The sequence below is a fragment of the Neomonachus schauinslandi genome, chromosome 4, assembly GCF_002201575.2.
Source record: "Neomonachus schauinslandi chromosome 4, ASM220157v2, whole genome shotgun sequence".
NCBI lineage: Eukaryota > Metazoa > Chordata > Mammalia > Carnivora > Phocidae > Neomonachus > Neomonachus schauinslandi.
This window is the reverse complement of record NC_058406.1, coordinates 20,899,959-20,925,095: the sequence shown is the minus strand read 5'-3', so window position 1 is coordinate 20,925,095 and position 25,137 is coordinate 20,899,959. Positions and strand designations below refer to the sequence as shown.

Genomic DNA, 25,137 nt, shown 5'->3' with positions numbered 1-25,137 from the left:
AGTAACTGTGAATGAATTAACTCTGTATTACTTTAAAAATCATTTAGTTTTTTATATATTATAAATGTCCAAATACACTTTTAAAAAAACATAATTCCAGTATAATTAACATACAGTATTATACATCTTAGGTAAATTTTTAAAAGACTTTCTAGAAAAACATCGCATACACATACAAAAAAAGATTAAAAAATATTAATTTTAACCTCAGTGAGATTTTTTTGGGTAGACTGGACTTTTGCTGCCTCTCTAAAAATAGCCGTTAGATAGTCCATTTACAACAAAACCTACACCCGACAAGACCAAATTTGAGTATTTTATTGTTTGAATTGATAAGGTAAATTATCTTTGGTAATTTAAGGAAAACATATACCTCAAGATGTTAAAGAAATGAACTCTGTTACATCTACTCTCACAATGGCACTTGGTTGTAGTTCTGTCGCCAAGATGCTGGAACGTTCATTGGAGGGGTTACAAATTCTCTTCACCTGTTCAGCTATTTATGGTAGTCCCTGCTTTGTCCTAATACTCCTAATTAGTCCTTAGTCTTAATACTGTTACGCCCATTAGTAGACACAGCAATGTCTACAGCGGTGGTTTCTAAATATATGGATCTCATGGACCAATACAATTAAAATGAAATTCTCAACCAACCTCACATTGTCAATTTTTAATATTGACAAATAAGACTTGATATCAAGTAAACCATTTGTGAAGATAATTCTTTCATGAAAGAAATGGATTTTTATCATCAAAGAATTAGGAAGGTCATAATTTCAGAATAAAGAATAGTCCTTTAAATCAAATCTAGTTAACCTTAATAAAAACTCTGTGAACCGTCCTATTTTTCTCCTTCTGCTGAGGACCACTCAAGACTGATGTTGAGGGGTGCCTGGGTGGCTCAGTTGGTTAAGCGACTGCCGTCAGCTCAGGTCATGATCCCAAGGTCTTGGGATCGAGTGCCGCATCGGGCTCCCTGCTCTGAGGGGAGCCTGCTTCTCCCTCTCCCACTCCCCCTGCTTGTGTTCCCTCTCTCGCTGTGTCTCTCTCTGTCAAATAAATAAATAAAATCTTTAAAAAAAAAAAAAAAAAGACTGATGTTGATCCCTCAGTTACAAGGCTCTGGGCTATTCACCTTAGGGCAGAGAACAGTACACATATTAATATTTTTTATATTATCTTATCCTGAAAAGGGTAGACTATTACTGGTTTAGAGCAATGGTTCTCAATGTGTGGTCCCCATATATGCAGCACCAGTATCATCTGGGAACTTTTTAGAAATGCAAATTCTCAGGCCCACCCTAGACTTACTGATTCAGAAACTCTCAGGGCAGGGCCCAGCAATCTGTGTTTCAACAAGCCCTCCAGGTGATCGTGACAAGAACCTGTCTAGAGAGCAGTTTGAGAATACAGGTATACAGGACAGAGGTCTGGGCTCAAGAGTTAAAAAGCCCAGGTTTGGTTTCTATCACTAATCAACTGCAACCCTGAGTGAGTCACAACTTCGTCGTGTTATAATTGTTGTAACTATATAATAGATAAAATCGCTTTCCTACTTCACAAGGAGGTTCTGAAAGCAAGTATATGAAAGCTGCTTGAGTTCCTCAGAGATAAGTCACAGCACTGTCCATCCGGGGTGGTAATAACCGTAATAACCTCCATCCTTTTTTTAATCAAACTACTCCAACCTGCCATACTCACAATATATTCTAAGCCTGTTTTTCAGGGTTCTTGTCACCCCACACAAGGTGGGGGTATTAGCTGTTTAATGAGCATACTTTATTCCTCCCTTCAATCATGAACAAGAACTTCAAGCTGTACTAAGCCTAGTACCATTTTTCCTGAAAAACTACCTTCCTTCCTCTCCTCCCTTTCTCGAAAATTCCTCTAAGAAGGTATACATGTATGTAAAGAAAAGCTGACCTAATTAGGACTTCAGGTAAATATAAAAAAATTCACTAAACTGATAAAAATGTACTGGTTATCTTCCCGGTTTTCTTTCTTCTACCACTTATTTTATTCTTAAGTCTCCCAAGAGAAAACATGACTTTATCAGGACACTTCGAATAATATCTTTTGCAGTTTGCAGGAAGGTATTGTGCCAGACACTGAATCACAAGTTACACTGGCATCTATCCAATCACCTTTTTATCTGTTGGGTTCATGCTAAAGGTAGGCATTGGCGGTTTAAAGTAGGTTAAAATAACCCCCTTTCTCCATGCAGGTCAGAACTGCTATGGTCTTCACATGTCCAGTCCCCCAACTATAAACAGTATTTCAGAAACACTGTTTTAGAAAAATAGATATTAATGCCCCCCCCCCAAACTGGAACTTAATTTTATTGCTATCTGATCCTAGTCCGTTTTCATTCATGACTATCTGCCTCATTTTCAAGACTTTTCTCTATATTGAGGGCATTCAGAGAGACAGGACATGGAGAACTCTCACAGACCAAATCAATATACCAATTATCCAATAAAACAACCATGCAAAATCAAACCCAACCAAACCCAAAGCAATGGAAACCTAAAGAAGTACTTACCAATGACAGGGTTGCTATTTCTGTGAGCTGGTTTAGGGGGAGGGACAGGCGGCTGCTTGGCAGGGACCGAGGGAGTGAGGCTTGGGGCAGCGGTAGTGTTCGCACTGGCCGGAGCGGCGGGCAGAGTCCTGGGTGCTGGGGACGGGGGGACGGAGGAACCAACAGTCTTTGCTGGGTTCACGGCAGCAGGGGCGGCAGCGGGTGCTGCGGTGGGGGCGGCAGCGGGGGCCGAGGAGATGGGCCATGCCGTGCTGCCAGAGGAAGCGGCAGCCTTTGCTTGCCCTTCGTTTGCTTCGTGAGAAGAGGACAAGGGTCTTTTAGGGGGAAGCAAAGGCTGTCTGGGTGCGTTCTCAGGAACGGACTCTGCTTCAGAATTAGGCTGGCTTCCAGTTGAGCCTGCGTATTAACAGATGTGATTTAAAAGGGAAGAAAGAGTCACAAGATAGACTGAAAAAGCTAACACATCTACAGGCTTATGGTCAACTTCATCCCTTATTTAACTTTCAGATGAGTTTACAGGCAGTTTCCCAACCTCAACATACTTAAGGTATATGACACTTTCTCATTCCCAGTCTCAAACTAAGAGAGGCTTGTATAGTAGTGATTCTTCACACCAGAGCCAGGCAACCGGAGGAGACACAGAATCCCATGGGTGGAGGAGGAGGAACGTGTAGCTTGAAAAACTCCTACAGGTGTCTGATGCTTAACATCTTCTTCTGTCTTTGAGAATCACAATTTAGGTCTTTTGTGAATGTAAGAATGAGAAGGGGAAAATTCCACTGCAAGCTGCAACTAGTTAAGGAATTGCTAGAGGAGAACAGAATTCCCCCTGGCTCTAGATAAACTCTGAGTTAAATGAAAATGCCTGATCCATGGCTCTTACACTCACAAACCCAGGGGTTCTTACCTAGTCGCTTCTTTGGGTCCTCTTCTGGAACAGGATTCCTAAGACTTGCTATTCTTCCTGACTCTTCTTCTGCTTGCTCGGGACTAGAAGATCTGGTACTCCCTATGGGAGTGGTATGGCCATTTTTTAACATGGCATGGCTCAACTTCCCTGGATCCTCACCATCTGCAAGGTCAAAGAGGAGAGAGCAAACTGATGGACTGGTGTGGTCAGAGAGGAAAGCTGGTAATTTGTAACCTTTCTTATCCCTTTCTCCCCCATTCTGTTTGAGCTGCTGATTTAGATCTAGATTATTTGGATCTTTTTTTTTTTTTTTAAGATTTTATTTATTTATTTGACAGAGAGAGACACAGCGAGAGAGGGAACACAAGCAGGGGGAGTGGGAGAGGGAGAAGCAGGCTCCCCGCAGAGCAGGGAGCCCGACGCGGGACTCGATCCCAGGACCCTGGGATCATGACCTGAGCTGAAGGCAGTCGCTTAACCAACTGAGCCACCCAGGCGCCCTAGATTATTTGGATCTTTATAGTAGTAATAGAAATAAGTAATTTCTTTTGCCAATAAACATCTGATTGCCCATTATGTGCCAGGTGTCTTGCTACATAAATAAGACCGACTTAATATAATATACCTAAGTAACAAATGCTAACTATTCAGAGCTGTAACAAATGGAGTGTTGGGGTAGGAATGAAGAAGAAACAGTTCTCTTGGGCTGGGAATGAGGTTGGGAAAGCTTCACAAAGAGTGGTAGCTAAACTGGGTCTTAAAGGAGTAGGAGCCAATCGTACTGCTGACAAGATGAGGAAAGACAGGGAAGAGCAGCATGGACGAAGGGATGAAATCAGTTGGCATGTCTGGGAACTGGCATCTAGTTTGTCTGGCAGGAAAACAGATGCATATAAGAAATAGTCATGGACAGGACTGGAAAGGCCAGCCAGAGCCCAGCTATGAAGGACACCGAATGCCACGTAAAAGAGCCTGGGCCAAATCCTGTAGGCAACGGGAAGCCAAAGAATTAAAGGAGGAGAGAGATCTGATCTGATCCGTCTTTTCAAAGGTTAAATGTGAGAGCTGAGAGGAGGGTGGGTCAGGCAGGGCCTGGTACAGGAAAGCTACTAATAAGCTCCTGATGGAATAAAGGTGAGACACAGCAGAGGGTGCCAGGCATTAGGAATGCGGAGCAAGGGGAAGAACTGGTGGACTGATCAGAGCTCCATGTGACAGAAAGACACATGCCTACAAACTAAACTGCAGAAATGATCCCTAGGCTGGAGGCTTTGGGAGGACCACTCACCACTGTGGAGACTGCAGGTAAGATTCCTGCACGGAACAGTTAGATAAACGTTCCCTGCTGAGCTTCCCTGGACTCCTCTGGAGAAGAGAACTGAGAAAACTGGGGTTAGAGACTTAAACTCCGTCTCACCTCCTAGTGTCATGGGGACTGGAAATGGTTGCTCTCTACACAGTTTCCGCTTTGGCTTTCCACAGTGAGATCCTCTGGGTAGTATCATTTTAGTGACTCTTGAGTTAGTCCCTCAAGTTCTCAGAGACATGTCTCCCTCACCCCAACCTCCTACTAGATTAGACAGGATCATTCTCCATGCAGTGTCAATGAGAGGTGGAGCTTGGCCTGAAAGTACTAAACAGTCTATGGCAAATGAGCACTAAATGAAAATACATTTCTCAAGCTGAAGTATTCTGATAACTATTTTAAAATGGGGAAGGTAGCAAGATGACAACTATGCAAATGTAGCAAGTTATCGCTTATGTTTATATAGCCCATCCTTAACAAAAACAGGACCTTTTAGAATATAAACCAAGGAATCACTTCAAAGCCAAATAAGACTACTACTTTTGAGGGGCGCCTGGGTGGCTCAGTCGTTAAGCGTCTGCCTTCGGCTCAGGTCATGATCCCAGGGTCCTGGGATCGAGTCCCACATCGGGCTCCCTGCTCGGCGGGAAGCCTGCTTCTCCCTCTCCCACTCCCCCTGCTTGTGTTCCCTCTCTCGCTGTCTCTCTCTCTCTGTTGAAAAATAAATAAAATCTTTAAAAAAAAAAAAAAGACTACTACTTTTGAAAACCATACAGTGAAAGGTTAAGACACATTATTAACTGGTTTCTACTCAGCATGCACTAGGAAAATATTGCAGAAGTGATCAGTTATCAGGGCTCCTGGGTGGCTCAGTTGGTTAAGCATCTGACTCTGATTTTGGCTCAGGTCATGATCTCAGGGTTGTGAGACTGAGCCCCTCATGGGGCTCACACTCAGCGCGGAGTCTGTTTGTCCCTCTCCCTCCCCCTTTGCCCCTCCCCCTGCTTGCCTGCTTGCACACACTCTCTCTAACATAAACTAATAAAGATTATTTTTTTTAAGATTTCATTTATTTATTTGACAGAGAGAGGCATAGTGAGAGAGGGAACACAAGCAGGGGAGTGGGAGAGGGAGAACAGGCTTCCCACTGAGCATGGAGCCTGATGCGGGGCTCGATCCCAGGACCTGGAATTGTGACCTGAGCCAAAGGCAGACGTTTAATGACTGAGCCACCCAGGTGCCCCCAAATAAAATCTTAAAAAGAAAAAGTGATCAGTTATTTCTCAAGCTATTTATTCAGGATTGTCTACTTTCAAGTAAACTTTCTTTTTCAAAATTTTTATTTATTTGTTTTTATTTTTATTTATTTATTTATTTTTTAAAAGATTTTATTTATTTATTTGACAGAGAGAGACATAGCGAGAGCAGGAACACAAGCCGGGGGAGTGGGAGAGGGAGAAGCAGGCTTCCCGCCGAGCAGGGAGCCCGATGCGGGGCTCGATCCCAGGACCCTGGGATCATGACCTGAGCCGAAGGCAGACGCTTAACGACTGAGCCACCCAGGCGCCCCTATTTATTTGTTTTTAAAAGATTGTTATTTATTTATTTATTTGAGAGACAGAGAGTGAGGGAGAGAGCGCAAGATGGAGGAGGGTCAGGGGGAGAAGCAGACTCCCCACTGATTGGGGAGCCTGATGTGGGACTCAATCCTGGGACTCCGTGATCATGACCTGAGCCGAAGGCAGTCGCTTAACTGACTAAGCCACTGAGGCGCCCTTCTTTTTAAAAATTTTTTAAGATTTGTTTTAAATTCAAGTATAATAAAATACAGTGTTAGTTTCATGTGTACAATATAATGATTCAACAATTCTATACATTTCTCAGTGCTCATCATGGTAAGTGTGCTCTTAACCCCTTCACCTATTTGACCCCCCACCCCCACTTTCCATGTGGCAACTGCCAGTTCTCTATATTTCAGAGTCCGTTTTTTTGTGCGTCTTTTTTCTTTGTTCACTTGTTTTATTTCTTAAATTCCACATATGACTGAAATCATATGGTATGTCTTTTTTTTTTTTTTTAAAGATTTTTATTTATTTATTCATGAGAGACAGAGAGAGAGAGAGAGGCAGAGGGAGAAGCAGGCTCCCAAGGAGCAGAGAGCCCGATGCGGGACTCGATCCCAGGACCCTGGGATCATGACCTGAGCCGAAGGCAGACGCTTAACCATCTGAGCCACCCAGGCACCCTGGTATATCTTTTTCTAACTTATTTCATTTAGGATTATATCCTCTAGATTCATCCCTGTTGTTGCAAATGGCAAGACTTAATTTTTTTTTTTTTATGGCTGAGTAACATTCCATAATATGTATGTGTGTAAACACACACACACACACACACACTCTTTATCCATTCATCTATGGATGGACACTTGGGTTGCTTCCATATCCTGGCTATTGTAAATAATGCTGTAATTAATTTTTTGAGGAATGTTCATATTGTTTTCCACAGTGGTTGTATCAGCTTGCATTCCCACCAACAGTGTATGAGGGTTCTTTTTCCTCCACATCCTCACCAACACCTGTTATTTCTTGTGTTTTTTATTCTAACCATTCTGACAGGTGTGAGGTGTGCATTTTCCTGATGATGAGTGCTGCTTAACATCTTTTCATGTATCTGTTGGCCATCTGTTTGTCTTCTTTGGAAAAATGTCTATTCATGTCTTTTGCTCTCCCCCTTTTTAAAAAGATTTTATTTATTTATTTGAGAGAGAGAGAATGAGGAAGGGGAGAGGGAGAGGGATAAGCTCAGCAGGGAGTCTGACATAGGGTTCAATCCCAGGACCCTGAGAATATGACTTGAGCTGAAGGCAGGCACTTAACCAACTGAGCCACTCAGGTGCCCCCTTCTGCCCAATTTTTTAACTGGGTTATTTGTTTTTTTGGTGTTGAGTTGTATAAGTTCTTTATGTATTTTGGATACAAACCCTTTACTGAATATATCATTTGCAAATATCTTCTCCCACTTGGTAAGTTATCTTTTTGTTTTATTGTTTTCTTTGCTGTGCGTAAGTTTTTTATTTTGGTGTAGTCCCAATAGTTTAATTTTACTTTTGTTTCCCTTGCCAAAGGAGGCATACTTAGAAAAATGATTCTATGGCTGATGCTAAAGAGCTTACTGCCTATGTTTCCTTCTAGGAATTTTATTTATTATTATTATTTTTTAAAGATTTTATTTATTTATTTGAGAGAAAGAGAGAGTGAGAGAGAGAGCCCAAGAGAGGGTAGGGTCAGAGGGAGAAGCAGACTCCCCGCTGAGCAGGGAGCCCGATGCGGGACTCGATCCTGGGACTCTGGGATCATGACCTGAGCCGAAGGCAGTCGCTTAACCAACTGAGCCACCCAGGCGCCCCTCCTTCTAGGAATTTTATGACAGGTCTTACATTTAGGTCTTTAATCCATTTTGAGTTTATTTTTGTGTGTGGCATAGGAAGTGGTCCAGTTTCATTCTTGTCAATGGAGCTGTCCAGCTTTCCCAGCACGATTTGTTGAAGAAACCATTTTTCCCTCATTGTATATCCTTGCCTCCTTTGCCATAGATTAATTGACCATATAATCGTGGGTTTACTTCTGGGCTCTCTATTCTGTTCCACTGATCCATGTGTCTATTAAAATTTCTTTTTTTTTTTTTTAAGATTTTTTTATTTATTTGAGAATGAACATGAGCTAGAGTGCACAAGCAGGGGGAGCAGCAGAGGGAGAGAGACAAGCAGACTCCCCGCCGAGCAGGGAGCCCGATGTGGGACTCGATCCCGGGACTCCAGGATCATGACCTGAGCCGAAGGCAGTCGCTTAACCAACTGAGCCACCCAGGCGCCCTATTAAAATTTCTTATATTTAATGCAAAGGTTTTCTACAATGTTAACAGAGTGGAGTATAAGCAGTATCCAGCTTTAACACCTATGAATGTCCATGCCCATCTTAGAAAACATACTAAATATTTTATAATATATTCAAGTTAGAACCCTATATATTTAAGCCAAAAGCTGTGTCTGAGTATGAAAAAAACTTCAAAGTTCAAATGTTGCTTTTGTCCTAAACTGGAGATATAGAAGCCAGGCTCCAAGGTCTATCTCAGAGTTTTTTCCTAGAGTAAAGCTTTCAGTCAGTTCTCTGGTTGGCAGAGTAGTATCTTGCCAAATGGCTACAACTCATTTATCAATTGGGCCTTTGGGCTTGTAGGCTAAAAACAACTTGGATCAAGAGCCAATAGGAAGCATAGGGCGAAAGAAACTGAATGAAGGTGAAAAACAACAAACAAGTAATGTACGGGGTTTGTGAGTGAGTGAGCAAGAAAGGTGAGGCAGAAGAGGCCATGGGGTAAGAAATGGATATTATTATAAAAAAAAAAAAAGCAAGGTTCGAAGATGCTACAACAGAGGTGTTACAATTATAGTTAACCACCTAAAATACCTAGAAGATTTTATGTCCAAATGTAAAATTCAAAGTCTCATAAAAAACTGGTTATCCGGGCGCCTGGGTGGCTCAGATGGTTGGGCGTCTGCCTTTGGCTCAGGTCATGATCCCAGGGTCCTGGGATCGAGTCCCGCATCGGGCTCTCTGCTCCTTGGGAGCCTCCTTCTCCCTCTGCCTCTCTTTCTCTGTCTCTCATGAATAAATAAATAAAATCTTAAAAAAAAAAAAAAAAAAAAAACCTGGTTATCCATGCTCATAGCTAACCATGTAGAAAATTCAGAAAAATAGAAAAAAAAAAAAGCCCCCTGTATTCCCATTCTAACAACCAATGCTAATTAATATTTTAGTAATTTTTCTTCATTTTTGTTTCTTTGTTAAATGTTTATATAGTTGAGAGGTGCCTGGGTAGCTCAGTTAGTAAGCGTCTGACTCTTGATTTCAGCTCAGGTCATGATCTCAAGGTTGTGAGATCGAGCCCCACGACAGGGTATGCACTGGGCCTGAGGCTACTTAAGATTCTCCCTCTGCTCCACCACCCTTAAAAATTTTTAGGTAGTTGAGATTTAAAAATCTTCAGTCTAGGGGCGCCTGGGTGGCTCTTGATTTCAGCTCAGGTCGTGATCTTGGGGTTGTCAGATCAAACCCCACATCAGGCTCTGCTTGGGATTCTCTCTCTTCCTCTCCCTCTGCTCCTCCCCCTACTTGTGTTCTCGCTCTCTAAAATAAATCAATCTTTTTCTTTTTCAAGATTTTATTTACTTATTTGACAGAGAGAGAGCGAGAGAGTGTGAGCACAAGCAATGGGAGTGGGAGACAGAGAAGCAGGCTCCCCACTGAGCAGGGAGCCCGATGTGGGGCTTGATCTCAGGACCCTGGGATCATGACCTGAGCTGAAGGCAGATGTTTAACTGACTGTGCCACCCAGGTGCCCCCAAAATAAATAAATCTTTAAAAAAAAATCTTCAGTCTATACAATTTTATTAAATTTTGTGAATTACCAATATATTAATATGGTTCAAAACCTAAAAAGTGTAATATTCCATTGGTTTGGTTCTTTTCTCCCATTGGCCAAAGGACAGGATACAGTTTTAAAATGTGGTTTTCAGATTTGTCTCATGCAAAGGAACTCTAATGAAGAGAAATGAAATACAGCCAACGTACTGTAGTCTTAACTCTTTCGATAAGCTGCTTCATAAAAATCACACATTGGAGAAAAGTCCTGACGTTATTAAATGAACGTTGAAACACCAAAACATGATCTTTATGACAAACAGAAGATTAGGGAAGCAATCTGGGCATGGAGACAACTTTGGTCAAAAACTCAAACCGGGCAACCCTCTCAGGTCCCCCTCCCTCTTCGGGGGCTTTGTACTATCACTTTACTATTGCTCAATAAACTTTGCTTTGTTGCCCACCAAAAAAACCCCAAAACCAAAAAACAAACAAAAAAATCCCCAAAACTCAAACAAATAGGGACACCTGGGTGGCTCAGTTGGTTAAGCGTCTGACTCTTTTGATTTTTGGCTCAAGTCATGATCTCGGAGTCACAGGATTGAGCCCTTCATCAGGCTCCCTGCACTCAGCCTGGAGTCTGCCTGAGATTCTGCCCCTCTCCCCCCATTTTCTCTCTCTCTCTAAAACAAATAAACAAAATCTTTAAAATATATATATTAAAACAAACAAAAAAAACAAAGGAAAGCAACACAGTACGACAGCCGGCACAAAGCTGAGATCGTGCAGAGACACAGAGAAGGTCGGCTCCAAGGATCCTCCACAAGCCACTCAGTTTCAGAGTTAAAGATCACAGGGGCGCCTGGGTCGCTCAGTCAGTTAAGCGTCTGCCTTCGGCTCAGGTCATGATCCCAGGGGCCTGGGATCGAGCCCCCCATCGGGCTCCCTGCTCAGAGGGAAGCCTGCTTCTCCCTCTCCCACTCCCCCTGCTTGTGTTCCCTCTCTTACTGTGTCTCTGCAAATAAATAAATAGAATCTTAAAAAAAAAAAAATTAAAAGAAAAAAGATCACAGCCACCTGTAGACACCTGGAAGGAAAAGCGAACAGTCCTTTTTTTTTTTTTTTAACCCCTCACCAAGAAAATGGCCACCTTTAGTATAGGAAATTAGGAGGTAATTATTAGAATAAAATCATTTCATATTTACATCCCCAAGTTGAGAGTCCTTAAAAAAATCAGTTATTCTTGCTTATGTTTTAATATTTTCCCTTCACTAGATATTTTCATTCCCACAAAAAATATTTGCCTTCCTTAAATAAATCAAATATAGATAGCACAGCATTGAATTCTCTCAAAATATCTTATTAGTATTTAGTTTTTTTTATTGTCAAGTATAACATTAGTAGAGAAAAATATTTAAAACATAAATGTAAATTTCAACGAGATATTACAAGGATACTTTTGTGATCATCAAGGACATTAAGAAATGTTTCCAAATAGCCAAACTGTGGGAAAAGCCCAGATGCCCATTGACAGATGAATGGATAAAGATGTGGTGCATATATACATACATACATACATATATACACAATGGAATATTCCTCAGCCATCAAAAAAATGAATCTTACCATTTGCAATGACATAGATGGAACCAGAGAGTATTATGCTAAGCGAAATAAGTTAGAGAAAGACAATTATCATATGATTTCACTCATATGTGGAATTTAAGAAACAAAACAGAGGATCATAGGGGAAGGGAGGGAAAAATAAAATGATGAAATCACAGAGGGAGACAAACTGTAACAGACTCTTTTTTTTTTTTATTAACATATAATGTATTATTTGTTTCAGGGGTACAGGTCTGTGATTCATCAGTCTTACACAATTCACAGCGCTCACCATAGCACATACCTTCCCCAGTGTCCATCACCCAGCCACCCCATACCTCCCACCCCCCACCACTCCAGCAACCCTGTTTGTTTCCTGTCTCTTATGGTTTATCTCCCTCTCTTGTTTCACCTTGTTTCATTTTTCCCTCTCTACCCCTATGATCCTGTCTTGTTTCTCAAATTCTTCATATCAGTGAGATCATATGATAACTGTCCTTCTCTGATTGACTTATTTCAAGAGACTCAACTATAGGAAACAAAAAAAATAAAAAAATAAAAATAAACTAACTAAATAATAATAAAAAATTAAAAAAAACTATAGGAAACAAACTGAGGATTGCTGGAGGGGAGGTGCGTGGGGGGATGGAGTAACTGGGTGATGGGCATTAAGGAGGGTGCGTGATGGAACGAGCACTGGGTGTTATATGCAACCGATGAATCACTGAACTCTACCTGTGAAACTGATAATACACTATATGTTAATTAATTGAATTTAAATAAATAAGAAAGAAAGAAAGAAATGTTTCCAGAGGGTGTGCCTGGGTGGCTCAGTTGGTTAAATGTCTGACTTCAGTGTAGGTCATGATCTCAGGGTCGTGAGACGAAGCCCTGTGTTGGGCTCTGTGCTCAGAGAGGAGTCTGTTTCTCTCCTCTCTATCTGCTCCCTGCACACATCCCCACCCCGCTCACATGTGCTCTGTCTCTAAAAATGAACAAATATTTTTTTTTAAAGATTTTATTTATTTATTTATTTATTAAAGATTTTATTTATTTGACAGAGAAAGACACAGAGAGAGAGGGAACACAAACGGGGAGTGGGAGAGGGAGAAGCAGACTCCCTGCCGAGCAGGGAGCCCGATGCGGGACTCGATCCAGGGACTCCAGGATCATGACCTGAGCCGAAGGCAGTCGCTTAACCAACTGAGCCACCCAGGCGCCCCTACTTATTTATTTGACAGAGAGAGACACAGCGAGAGAGGGAACACAAGCAGGGGGAGTGGGAGAGGGAGAAGTAGGCTTCCCGCGGAGTAGGGAGCCCGATGCGGGGCTCAATCCCAGGACACTGGGACCATGACCTGAGTCGAAGGCGGACGCTTAACGACTGAGCCACCCAGGCGCCCCAGGACTTTTTTTTTTTTTTTTAAGATTTTTATTTATTTGAGAGAGAGAATGAGATAGAGAGAGAGAACATGAGAGGGTGGAGGGTCAGAGGGAGAAGCAGACTCCCCGCTGAGCAGGGAGCCTGATGCGGGACTCGATCCCGGGACTCCAGGATCATGACCTGAGCTGAAGGCAATCGCTTAACCAACTGAGCCACCCAGGCGCCCCTGTCCAGTGCTTTTGTAGACTCTTCTACTGAGCTGTCTTTTTCTCTTTTGTAGAAGTTTGAAAAAAAATACTCTAGATGCATGAACAGCTTTAAAAAATCTTCCCTCCCTCCCAACAGCAATAAGAAAAGAAAATTCAAATGCCTAGTCAGAATCAAACACTAAGTGTATAGAGACAGACATATAGTATTTTACTTATAAACTCACCCTGCTCAGAGTCTTCCAACAGAACCCCTCTTTTAACCAGCTCTTCTCTCGGTTTTCGCATAGATATTTTTCGCTCTAAAACTTAATATTAAATTGGAAAACAGCACTCAGAAATGTGTCAGTTAAAGGTCAATTTTAAGCATTCTAACTCAACAGGTAAAAGAATAAAGTGATTCAATTTTCTGTTCTCTGTAAAGAACAGGAAAACTAACTTCAAATTTAAAAATAATTTCTTTCATATCCTATGTTATTAGGAATGCAGCATTTTCAAAAGGAACTATCCTTATATAATTTTAGCTCTTTCTTTAATTGTCATTTCAGTAGGGGCGCCTGGGTGGCTCAGTTGTTAAGCTCTGCCTTTGGCTCAGGTCATGATCCCAGGGTCCTGGGATGGAGCCCCGCATCGGGCTCCCTGCTTGGCGGGAGGCCTGCTTCTCCCTCTCCCTCTGCTTGTGTTCCCTCTCTCGCTCTCTCTCTTACTGTCAAATAAATAAATAAAATCTTTTTAAAAAAATTGTCATTTCAGTAATAAGGTATTTGTTGATGAACTTTTTCTGAAAGTGGTCAGAGTAGGAAAAAAAGCATCTTAGATTTTCTACCATTCAGGAACTCCATTCACCACTTGATAAACTTTAATCCCATCAAAATAGCAATCTGGGGATGAGACTATAGTATATAAGACTTAATGAGTGACCACTTGGTTTTATTCCTAAAAGACTCAATTCCCTCTTCAAATAGGGGGTTATAGAAGCTTGGGAAGAGAATGAGAAAGTTAGATACTTCTAAAATAAGAAACTCTGTAACTCAGAACATATATTTAAATCTTAATGTCTCACCTTCTGATGTCTCTTTGAATTTATCACTACTTTTTTTTTTCCGCCATTTCCAGGGCTTGAAGATCTTGCCAAAGCCTGAGAACTTGCTCTTCCTTTTGGTGGGAGGCGTTGTGTCTCCTGCTTCCACACTGTCCATGACCATGCCTGGGTCTGCGGTGGGCTGGCTTGCTTCTTCTGTAGTATGGTGAAAGGCACACAGGGAAAAGAACAGACAATTTATTATGTCAGCATAATTTTTAAAAGGTCCCTTCCTGTGGTAGTTCAAAAGGATCAGAGCAATGATAAACAATCATGCAGACAGATTCCTTGACATCACACGGACACCAAACATCAAAATCCGTAACAGATAAACTACTAAGAGGGAAAAGGAACCAAACCAAGCTGACATCATTTTAGGACAAAAATTCAATGAGATGATCATAACCAGCTCAAAATCTCTTAAAGGCGCGCACACACGCACACGCACACACAGTCTTTTCAATATGCATGAGACCTTGCCCCAGTGCGGCCTATTGCTGTTGCCATTCTCAACCTCTTGGCACAGGGGAGGCCTCCCCAGCTAACATTACTGCCTCTGGTGTCACTGAAATGGGGAGTTCCCTCTTTAGTGAGTGAGTCATCATTCTCTACTAAACACTCCCCACACCCTGCCCTCCTCTTTCAGGACATTAATAGTTCAGAGGGGGTAAAATGTTAACACCTTACTTGTATCTGTTTTTCAGATTATTTTTTCCCTTCACAAGACCCTAAGTTTGGAGCACTGGAAGGAGCCTGGAGCTGGGGCATTACAGAGAGTGCTTTAAAGTGTAATCTTTTTGGAAAGAAGAGGTGGGATTCCAGTTTGCCTATCACAATAGTACATTAGGGACAATCATGATCTTAAGGATATGACAAAAAACATAACTGGCACGGTATATGTGCGGGACTGAAATGAAAATGAAATGAATCCCTCATAATGACCACACATGCAGGGTTTAGTTAGTTAGCTTTAGTGGCAGAGAAAGGAGCAGCCAAGACTGGGCCAAAAATAATAATAATAAAATAAATAAAAGCAGGAAAGCAACAAAAAAAAGCAGGAAGGCAACACAATACAGCTTTGCACTCCACCTACTGTCCCAGGGTTCTCTGGAGAAGTCTAGAGGAGAAGAAAAAAAGAGTCATGTGGAAAAACCATCCTGGAATTAAAGTGGAACCTTTACTTTACAGAAATACATCAAGGACCACATACTATATTATCACATGTAATAAGTTAACATGCTTATTGTACACAATTTTACATCTGAAGCAAATAACGTTCTTTTTTGGGGGGCTAAATGGGCATAATATATGCACTAAAAAAAGTTTCTTTTAAAACTGTAGTTTTGGGCGCCTGGGTGGCTCAGTTGGTTAAGCGACTGCCTTCGGCTCAGGTCATGATCCTGGAGTCCCGGGATCGAGTCCCGCATCGGGCTCCCTGCTCGGCAGGGAGTCTGCTTCTCCCTCTGACCTTCCTCCCTCTCATGTTCTCTGTCTCTCATTCTCTCTGTCTCAAATAAATAAATAAAATCTTTAAAAAAAAAAAAAAATAAAACTGTAGTTTTTCGGGGCGCCTGGGTGGCTCAGATGGTTAAGCGTCTGCCTTCGGCTTGGGTCATGATCCCGGGGTCCTGGCATCGAGCCCCACATCGGGCTCCTGGCTCGGTGGAGAGCCTGCTTCTCCCTTTCCCTCTGCCTCTCTCCCTGCTCATGCTCTCTCTCTCTCTCTCACTGTATTTCTGTGTCTCAAATGAATAAATAAAATCTTTAAAAAAAAAAACAAACTGTAGTTTTTAATAAAATACACAATCAACAAGAATTTATTATTTTTTCTTAAGAAACAGTTGCCAAATCCAATCTTTTTCAGTTGATAGATGTGAGTCTAGGGAAACTTGCTGATGAAAGTCAGATTTACACAATTGTCATGATCAGAGTGACTGCAGCAGTGACTGCTGGATGCATTATTTTGCTGTATACTGATGACTTAGGCCAAACAGGGTTCTGGCTACCGAAGTGCAACAGATGGAGACGAGAGGACAATGACTCTTTTCTTCCTAGTTGCATGATTTACTTGAACACATCCTGGGTCTCAACTACTCTAATCCCTTCCATGAAATGCAAGAGAATCTAGTTATTATAACGCCAGACCATATTTGTATAAGTTTACTTGCAGAGACATCAGAACAACTCCTGTCACAGCAATTTCCCCTCAGTGGTACCCGGGATGCACCCCCAGGAGTGGCATGTGGGTGAATACATGGTATCCCTTTTAAGAGTCAGTGCTTTGGGCGCCTGGGTGGCTCAGTTGGTTAAGCGACTGCCTTTGGCTCAGGTCATGATCCTGGAGTCCCGGGATCGAGTCCCACATCGGGCTCCCTGCTCGGCAGGGAGTCTGCTTCTCCCTCTCCCACTCCCTGTTTGTGTTCCCTTTCTCGCTGTGTCTTTCTCTGTCAAATAAATAAATAAAATCTTAAAAAAAAAAAAAAAAGAGTCAGTGCTTTAAGACCGTAAACTCCCAATTATAAAATGTCAATGAGACCTCAAGACATTGCAGATATATCATATAATATAATATTTAGCATATGTTAATGATGACACTTCCAGAAATGGAGCTAAGCACCACCAGGTGTTCATAGTCATCTTACTTGCTAGAGGCAAAAGGAGGAACTGAAATTTGAAATATCCTGCTAACCCACCCACCGAATAGACGTTACTCAGTTCCAAATGATACACAGGAAAATGACCGTTCGATTAAAAGTAACAGGGAAGAGAATATAAAAACTCAAAAAACAAAACAACAAATTAACAATATGAAAGAAGAGGTGAGTGCTATGTGATACTTTTACAAAGAAAAACAACCAGAGAGCTTGAGGGGTGTTAGGTGAGAACGGATCACAGACAAGTTCCTGTCTGTCAACTTCCTCAATGAGATACAGCCAATCTAGCCAGGGAGCTAGTTATTCGTCTTCCAGATTTAATTACGTTAATGTACACTTGGAAATATGGTATATCGTGCAGTTGAGGGGGTAGTGTTCTACATCTGCCTATGAAGTCAAGTCGTTTAATCACATTATGCAAATCATTAACATTCTTTCTTTTTTGTTAGCTTGTTCTATCAGTTACTGACAGAGGTATATTAATAGCTCTACCTATGAAAATGGATTTGTCTCTTTCTCTTTTTAGTTCTATTAATTTTTTGCTTTATATACTTTAAAGCTACATTATTGGGTATGTACAAATTTAAAGTTATTATATCTTTGTTAAATTACCCTTTTATCATTATGAAATTCCTTGTGTCAATCTAATAACACTTTGCCTTGATTTTGTTTTTCTATCTAGTTTGACAACTGTTGTCCTTTAGAATGCTTAGTATAGGGGCGCCTGGGTGGCTCAGTCGTTAAGCGTCTGCCTTCGGCTCAGGTCATGGTCCCAGGGTCCTGGGATCGAGCCCTACATCGGGCTCCCTGCTCGGCAGGAAGCCTGCTTCTCCCTCTCCCATTCCCTCAGCTTGTGTTCCCTCTCTCGCTGTGTCTCTCTGTCAAATAAATAAAAATCTTTAGAATGCTTAGTACATTTATATTTAATGTTTTTCCTGACACAGTTGGGTTTAAGTCTACTGTTTTGCTATTTATTTTCTTTTTTTTTTTTTAATTTATTTGAGAGAGAGAGAATGAGAGACAGAGAGCACGAGAGGGAAGAGGGCAGAGGGAGCCCGATGCAGGACTCGATCCCGGGACTCCAGGATCATGACCTGAGCCGAAGGCAGTCGCTTAACCAACTGAGCCACCCAGGCGCCCTGCTATTTATTTTCTATTGCTCTGATTTGTTCTGTGCATCCTTGACTTATTAGAATCTACAGTGTTAGTGCTTTATTTACTTAACAAACAATGCAAGAAACTTAAAACATTTCAACTCTATTTACTGTGTTGTTATATTTTATTTCTACATAGACATAACAATAAACCACAGCAAACATTATTATTGTTGTTTTAACAAATGATATTCTTTTATATTTCTTACATATTTGCTTTCTCAAATAATCTTTATTTCTGTAATCCTGTGCTTATAATTAGGATAATTTTTAAAAAGATTTTATTTATTTATTTATTTTGAGAGAGAGAGAGCGCACGCACATGTGAGCACACAGGGGTGGGGGGAGGAGAGGGAGAGAGAATCTCAAGCAGACTCTGGCACTGAGTGTAGAGCCCGATGTGGGGCTTGATCTCAGGACCCTGAGATCATAACCTGAGCTGAAATCAAGAGCCAGATGCTTAACTGACTGAGCTACCCAGGTGCCCCATGGGAATCTACTATAGAATTTAATTTGGGAGTGATGTGGTTAGATTTGCAACTCGGGCTTGAGTGTGGAAAGAAGAGTGGCATGTGGAGAGAGGCAAGGCTGGAGGCTTGTGGACTACTGCAGAAATCCTGGTGAGAGATGATGAACGCTTAACTGACTGAGCCACCCAGGTGCCCCTACAATTAGGATAATTTTATATCATCATTTTTGAAGGATATTTTCACTGGGTATAGTATTTTCAGTTGGGATTTGAGTTATTTTATTTAATTGCAACACCTTATAAATGTCATTTAATTGGCCTTTTCCCTCCCACTGGACTGCTTTTCTTTGTATATTTCATTCTTTTGATGCTTTCTCTTTGCCTATAGCATAATATAGGTGGGATTCAAATCCAAGTCTCTGACTTTATTTATTTATTTTTATTTATTTTTTAATTTTATTTATTTATTTGGCAGAGAGAGAGAGCTAAAGCAGGAACACAAGCAGGGGTAGTGGGAGAGGGAGAAGCGGGCCTCCCACCGAGCAGGGAGCCCAATGCGGGGCTCGATCCCAGGACCCTGGGATCATGACCTGAGCCGAAGGCAGACGCTTAACGACTGAGCCACCCAGGTGCCCCTATTCATTTATTTTTTAAAAAAATAAATATAGGTGGGATTCAAATCCAAGTATCTGACTGTATTTATTTATTTGAAAGAGAGAGAGAGAGCACAAGCAGGAGCAGGGTGAAGGGCAGAGGGAGAAGGAGACTCCCCATCGAGCAGGGAGCCCGATGTGGGACTCAATCTTGGGACTCCGGGATCATGACCTAAGTCAAAGACACTCAACCAACTGAGCCACCCAGGCGACTTTAAAAGTCTACTATCCTTTCAATCATGCTGCCTTCAGAATAAAGATTAAGCTGAAATCTTACAAGTCTTTCCAACATCCGGTTTCATTCATTAACAAAAGTTTTTAGAATATAATTTACTAAGCTGGCACATAATATGATTTAATTTTTACAACAACATGATGACTGGTATTAATCTCTATTTTAAAGATTTTATTTATTTAAAGAGAGAGAGAGAACATGAGCAGGGGGACAGGAAGATGGAGAGAGAGAGAACCTGGAGCAGACACTGCACTGAACGCAGAGCCCAACGCAGGGCTCGATCCCATGACCAGGAGATCATGACCCTGGCTGAAACCAAGAGTGAGATGCTCAACTGGCCAAGCCACCAGGTACCCCCAATCTCTATTTTATATAATTTAACAAGTTTGGTATTCATCTCAAATATTGCTCACTATCAAAATTTATGAAGGGTAAAATTAGGTTTCTTACTGAAGCCTCCTTATAAATGAATTTGCCACCTCATTATAATTACTTCAAATTTCAATAGGTTCTTTATAAATTTTTTGTTTGCTTCTCTTAGAAGTCATTACTTTGTATTTAAATTGGATGTAGCAATCAACTTCTGGATTTGGATCAGTACTGCACATAATTTTTACATCAGATTACTGATTTTTCTTTTTTATTTATAAACCATATTCTGTATTTGGAGTCTTTTCTCACTGACTACTTTGTACCATAATTCTTTAGATCTTGCTTTTAAGTTGAGACAGACAAATTCTTCATGCTTTGATAGAGTATGTGAGGGAGCGAGATAGGGCTTGAAGTCATACTCTCAGGTATGGCACTAGTCTGGGAGTGCTCTGGAAACTCAACTTTAAGCCATTATTCAAGAGCACACCTATAAACTGTCAAATAAATAAATAAAATCTTTTAAAAAAAACCTTTCAAGTAGTAATACTTCGTATTTCTTGATCAACATAAAAGCTGTTTCTGTCTTCACTAAAATCCTTTACCATGTATCATATTAAAGCAGCCAGCTAATTATAATTAGCACATGTCCTTAAATTAGGCACAATACCAAATAATTTTATTTTAATTTATTTTTAGAGGGGGGAGGGGCAAGGGGAAAGGAAAGAGAGCATCCCAAGCAGGCTCCATGCCCAGCATATAGCTCCACATGGGGCTCGATCTCACAACCCTGAGATCATGACCTGAGCCGAAATCAAGAGTCAGTCACTTAACAGACTGAGCCACCCAGGTGCCCCAAGACCAAAGAATTTTAATAAGTTCTAGTCTGGAACTTTCTTTCTCTCTGCCTTTCCATTCTCCATCTCTATGTTCGTGTTTTTGTTTTTGTTTTTCCTTTTTGACCTTTCATATACCTCTCATTCACTAATTATCCTCTTTTTTTTTAACTTTTATATAGGAATATATTGCTTTAAAAAATAACGGTATTATAATATTTCCTCTTTTTTACATTCCTTTTCCATCACCATCTGACTCATTTTGCTCTGAAATTGGTAGTTATGGGTTCTCAAGTTCCTGATGATGGAGTCATTTGGGCAAGGTGATTTAGAAATATATGGTCATTCGGAGGCAAAATCAGTGAGGAGATTGTTGGATGAATAAAATTTAATGTAGCTATGTAACAATATTAACAGAGGAATAAATAAAAGGTAGGTTAATTAAAAACAAACTACTTCATAACACTTTGAAGAAAAACACTTGGCATTATGTGGTCATGAGAATTATCAGAAATATTTTTCAGGGTCACCTGGGTGGCTCAGTCGTTAAGCGCCTGCCTTCGGCTCAGGTCATGATCCCAGGGTCCTGGGATCAAGCCCCGCATCGGGCTCCCTGCTCAGCGGGAAGCCTGCTTCTCCCTCTCCCACTCCCCCTGCTTGTGTACCCTCTCTCGCTGTGTCTCTCTCTGTCAAATAAAGAAATAAAATCTTTAAAAAAAAAAAAACATTTTTCATACTCATCTGGGTGTGCTTTCTTCTGAGAAAGAAGGAACAGGCACACTTCCCACATGTAATCAGCAATGAGGAGGAAGCAATAGTATAGGGGTCTGTCATGGACTCCTTACAGGATTTTCGGTTATCAAATGTGGACTACCAACCAAAAATTAGTGTCCCTTCTCTCTGCTCCGGTGGATTTTCTCAATTGCACCTTTTTCTACTTGCAGGAAAACTTTGGAAAGTTTAAGCCTTTTTTCCATGAGAGAATATATTATTTTCTGGCACCTCACTATAAAACCTTACTCTCAGGGCACCTGGGTGGCTCACTCGTTAAGCATCTGCCTTCGGCTCACGTCATGATCCCAGGGTCCTGGGATCGAGGCCCGTGTCGGGCTCCCTGCTCGGTGGGAGGCCTGCTTCTCCCTCTCCCATTCCCCCTGCTTGTGTTTGCTGTCTCTCTCTCTGTCAAATAAATAAAATCTTTAAAAAACAAAAACAAAAACCTTACTCTCAACTTGGAATCTTTATTAAAAAAGTGTACATATCAAGTTGCCAAGGGCATCTCGTCTTGATGCCCTTGATGCCCCATGATCAGAAAACTATTTTACTGGAGTTGGAATCCCAGACCTAACTGTCCCTGTAGGTACAGAGAGAGACCCTGACTATCTTCTGCAGTGCTTTGCCCAGTTCTATTTCCCGAAGGTCAGAACTTTGCAGTGTTTCCAAGGGAAGTTGTGGGTGTGCTCTGACAAAGCCTGCTTTGTTCATTAGCAGCAGGTTTTGCTTTCTGTACTTCTGTTATAGTTTTCTAAAAACAGTCCTTTAAATCCAATAATAATCCTCTTTTAGAAGGCAAAAATGAGTAAGTGCAATAGTGTAAGTACCACAAATTAATGTTCTCCATTTACAAAGTTTTGATGCTGTTAAAATGCTTGTATAAACACAAGATCTGTTTCAAACTCAGTGAGCATAAAAAAAAACAACAACAAAAAACCAGGACTATTAGATTATAAAAAATAATTGATCCCAATATATGTAAGGCAAGTCATGTTGTATACCTTAAACTTAAAAAAGATAATTGTGGGGCACCTGGGTGGCTCAGTCAGTTAAGCGTCTGAACTTTGATCTCAGCTCAGGTCTTGATCTCAGGGTTGTGAGTTCAAGCCCCATGTAAATAAAAAAAATTTTTTTTTAAAGATATTTGACAACTCTTTTTGTTTTTTAAAGATTTTATTTATTTATTCATGAGAGACAGAGAGAGAGAAAGAGAGAGGGAGGCAAAGGGAGAAGCAGGCTCCCCAAGGGGCAGGGAGCCCGATGCGGGACTCGATCCCAGGACCCTGGGATTATGATCTGAGCCAAAGGCAGACGCTTAACCATCTGAGCCACCCAGGCGCCCCAAGGTATCTGACAACTTCTTGATAAGGAAGTAGGTATCTTGTACAAAAGTATAGATTTTTAAATTCTGGACAAAAAACTGGTTATTATAAAAGTTTTATGGGTAAAAGGGGAGAACTTTATATACTTTAAATCCAAACATTTTTTAAACTTAATAAGGTACAAGAAATAGAGGTGGAACTAAGACCCAATAATTTTGTTTCTTATTACCAGGCCTTATGAAGGGGAGAGGGTCGTGACGGCTGTGTTAAAAACGAAGTTTTCTGGGGGCGCCTGGGTGGCTCAGTTGGTTAAGCGACTGCCTTCGGCTCAGGTCATGATCCTGGAGTCCCTGGATCGAGTCCCGCATCGGGCTCCCTGCTCGGCAGGGAGTCTGCTTCTCCCTCTGACCCTCCCCCCTCTCATGTGCTCTCTCTCTCATTCTCTGTCAAATAAATAAATAAAATCTTAAAAAAAACAAAAAAAACAAAAAGCCCCCTAAGTTTTCTGTTGACTCCAATTGCCTGTGCCTTACCTTAGGAATTGGTTAAAGAGGGGCTCCTGGGTGGCTCAGTCGGTTAGTCTAACTCTTGATTTCGGCTCAGGTCATGATCTCAGGGTTGTGAGATCGAGCTCCCAGCTGGGCTCACTCTCAGCATGGAGTCTGTTTGTCCCTCTCCCTCTGCTCCTCCCCCAGCTCGGGTTCTTTCTCTCTCTCTAATAAATAAATAAAATAAATAAATAAATTTTTAAAAAATCCTTAAGAATTGGTTCTAAATCAGATTCTAAAATGAACACTGTCTTTGACCTAGGGCTTAACCCTGTTTTATCCTTATCTCTAGCAAGTAATATAGATACATGTAACTATAGCTAATAATGTATACTTTATCTGAAGATGAAAAGCGTTACATAATTTTTAATTAAAAAAAATTTTTTTTAAAGATTTTATCAGAGAGCGAAAGAGACAGAAACAACATGAGAGAGGAGAGGGTCAGAGGGAGAAGCAGGCTCCCCACTGAGCCGGGAGCCCGATGTGGGACTTGATCCCAGGACTCCGGGATCATGACCTGAGCCGAAGGCAGTCGCTTAACCAAATGAGCCACCCAGGTGCCCCATAATTTTTAATATTATATATTTATTTAACAAAATCACTCCAGAAATTCATCTGGGACAACTAAACTGAAACTAAAAGACCTGAATTAAATGTTGACTAGGAAAAACCTGAGGGTTGCAAAAGAAAGTACTAGAACTCTGTATAATACATGGTATAAGAAACAAGCCTATGAAATTTGAGGTGCTACAACTTGAGTGAGGGAGTAAGTAGTTTAAATACCAGGGCATAGTGTCAGGGTACTACTCAAATCAGACACTCCAAACTGTAATTTGGTTAGTTATCTTCCTCTCCCAACATCCACTACCTCAAAGAAACACCAAGACCTCCAATTCCAGCATGCTTCATGGTGGGCTGCAGCTGCATGACTCAAAAAGGTGTTTTCTTTAGAACATACAATCATAAAACTATAGCCAGCATCATATACCCGGTGTTCTGACAAACAAAGGGAAACAAGGAGGTAAACTACCTTGTTTTGGCTCTCATGGAAAACAGAATGGAACCATAGGGCCATTCTATTTATTTATTTATTTTAAGATTTTATTTATTTATTTGAGAGAGAGAGAGAGAGAGCACAAGCAGGGGGACCAGCAGAGGGACAGGGAGAAGCAGGCTCCCCGCTGTGTAGGGAGCCCGATTCGGGCTCTATCCCAGGACCCTAGGATCATGACCTGAGCTGAAGGCAGACGCTTAACTGACTGAGCCACCCAGGTGCCTCTACTTGACAGTTTTATCTGAGTAAATATACAGGATTCTCCTATGGACATATTTCACTTGAGGATATATATATATATATTTTTTTTTTTTTTTTTTTTTTTTTTTATATATATATATTTTTAAAGATATTATTTATTTATCTGACAGACAGAGAGACAGCAAGAGAGGGAACACAAGCAGGGGGAGTGGGAGAGGGAGAAGCAGGCTTCCCGCTGAGCAGGAGCCCCATGTGGGGTTCGATCACGACCTGAGCCGAAGGCAGACGCTTAACGACTGAGCCACCCAGGTGCCCCGAGGATAATTATTTTTATATGAACTACTGAGGATAATTGCTAATTTCCTTGAATGGACATTATAGCATAAATTCCTTCTCTGCATTTAAATAATC

General features: G+C 41.2%; 1 protein-coding gene across 3 annotated transcripts in view; it reads right to left on the bottom strand.

Annotated features, from left to right (window-relative positions):
* Window positions 1–25,137, bottom strand: part of PHACTR4 (phosphatase and actin regulator 4) — a 106,672-nt gene that overhangs the window by 19,367 nt on the left and 62,168 nt on the right. For all 3 annotated transcript variants that reach the window (XM_021684158.2, XM_021684159.2, XM_021684160.2), the window contains 4 exons: window positions 14,440–14,613; window positions 13,604–13,684; window positions 3,450–3,614; window positions 2,543–2,938 (listed from right to left, as the gene is read on the bottom strand). In XM_021684158.2, the coding sequence (XP_021539833.1) occupies window positions 2,543–2,938; window positions 3,450–3,614; window positions 13,604–13,684; window positions 14,440–14,613 (816 nt within the window). The remainder of the gene's footprint in view (window positions 1–2,542; window positions 2,939–3,449; window positions 3,615–13,603; window positions 13,685–14,439; window positions 14,614–25,137) is intronic.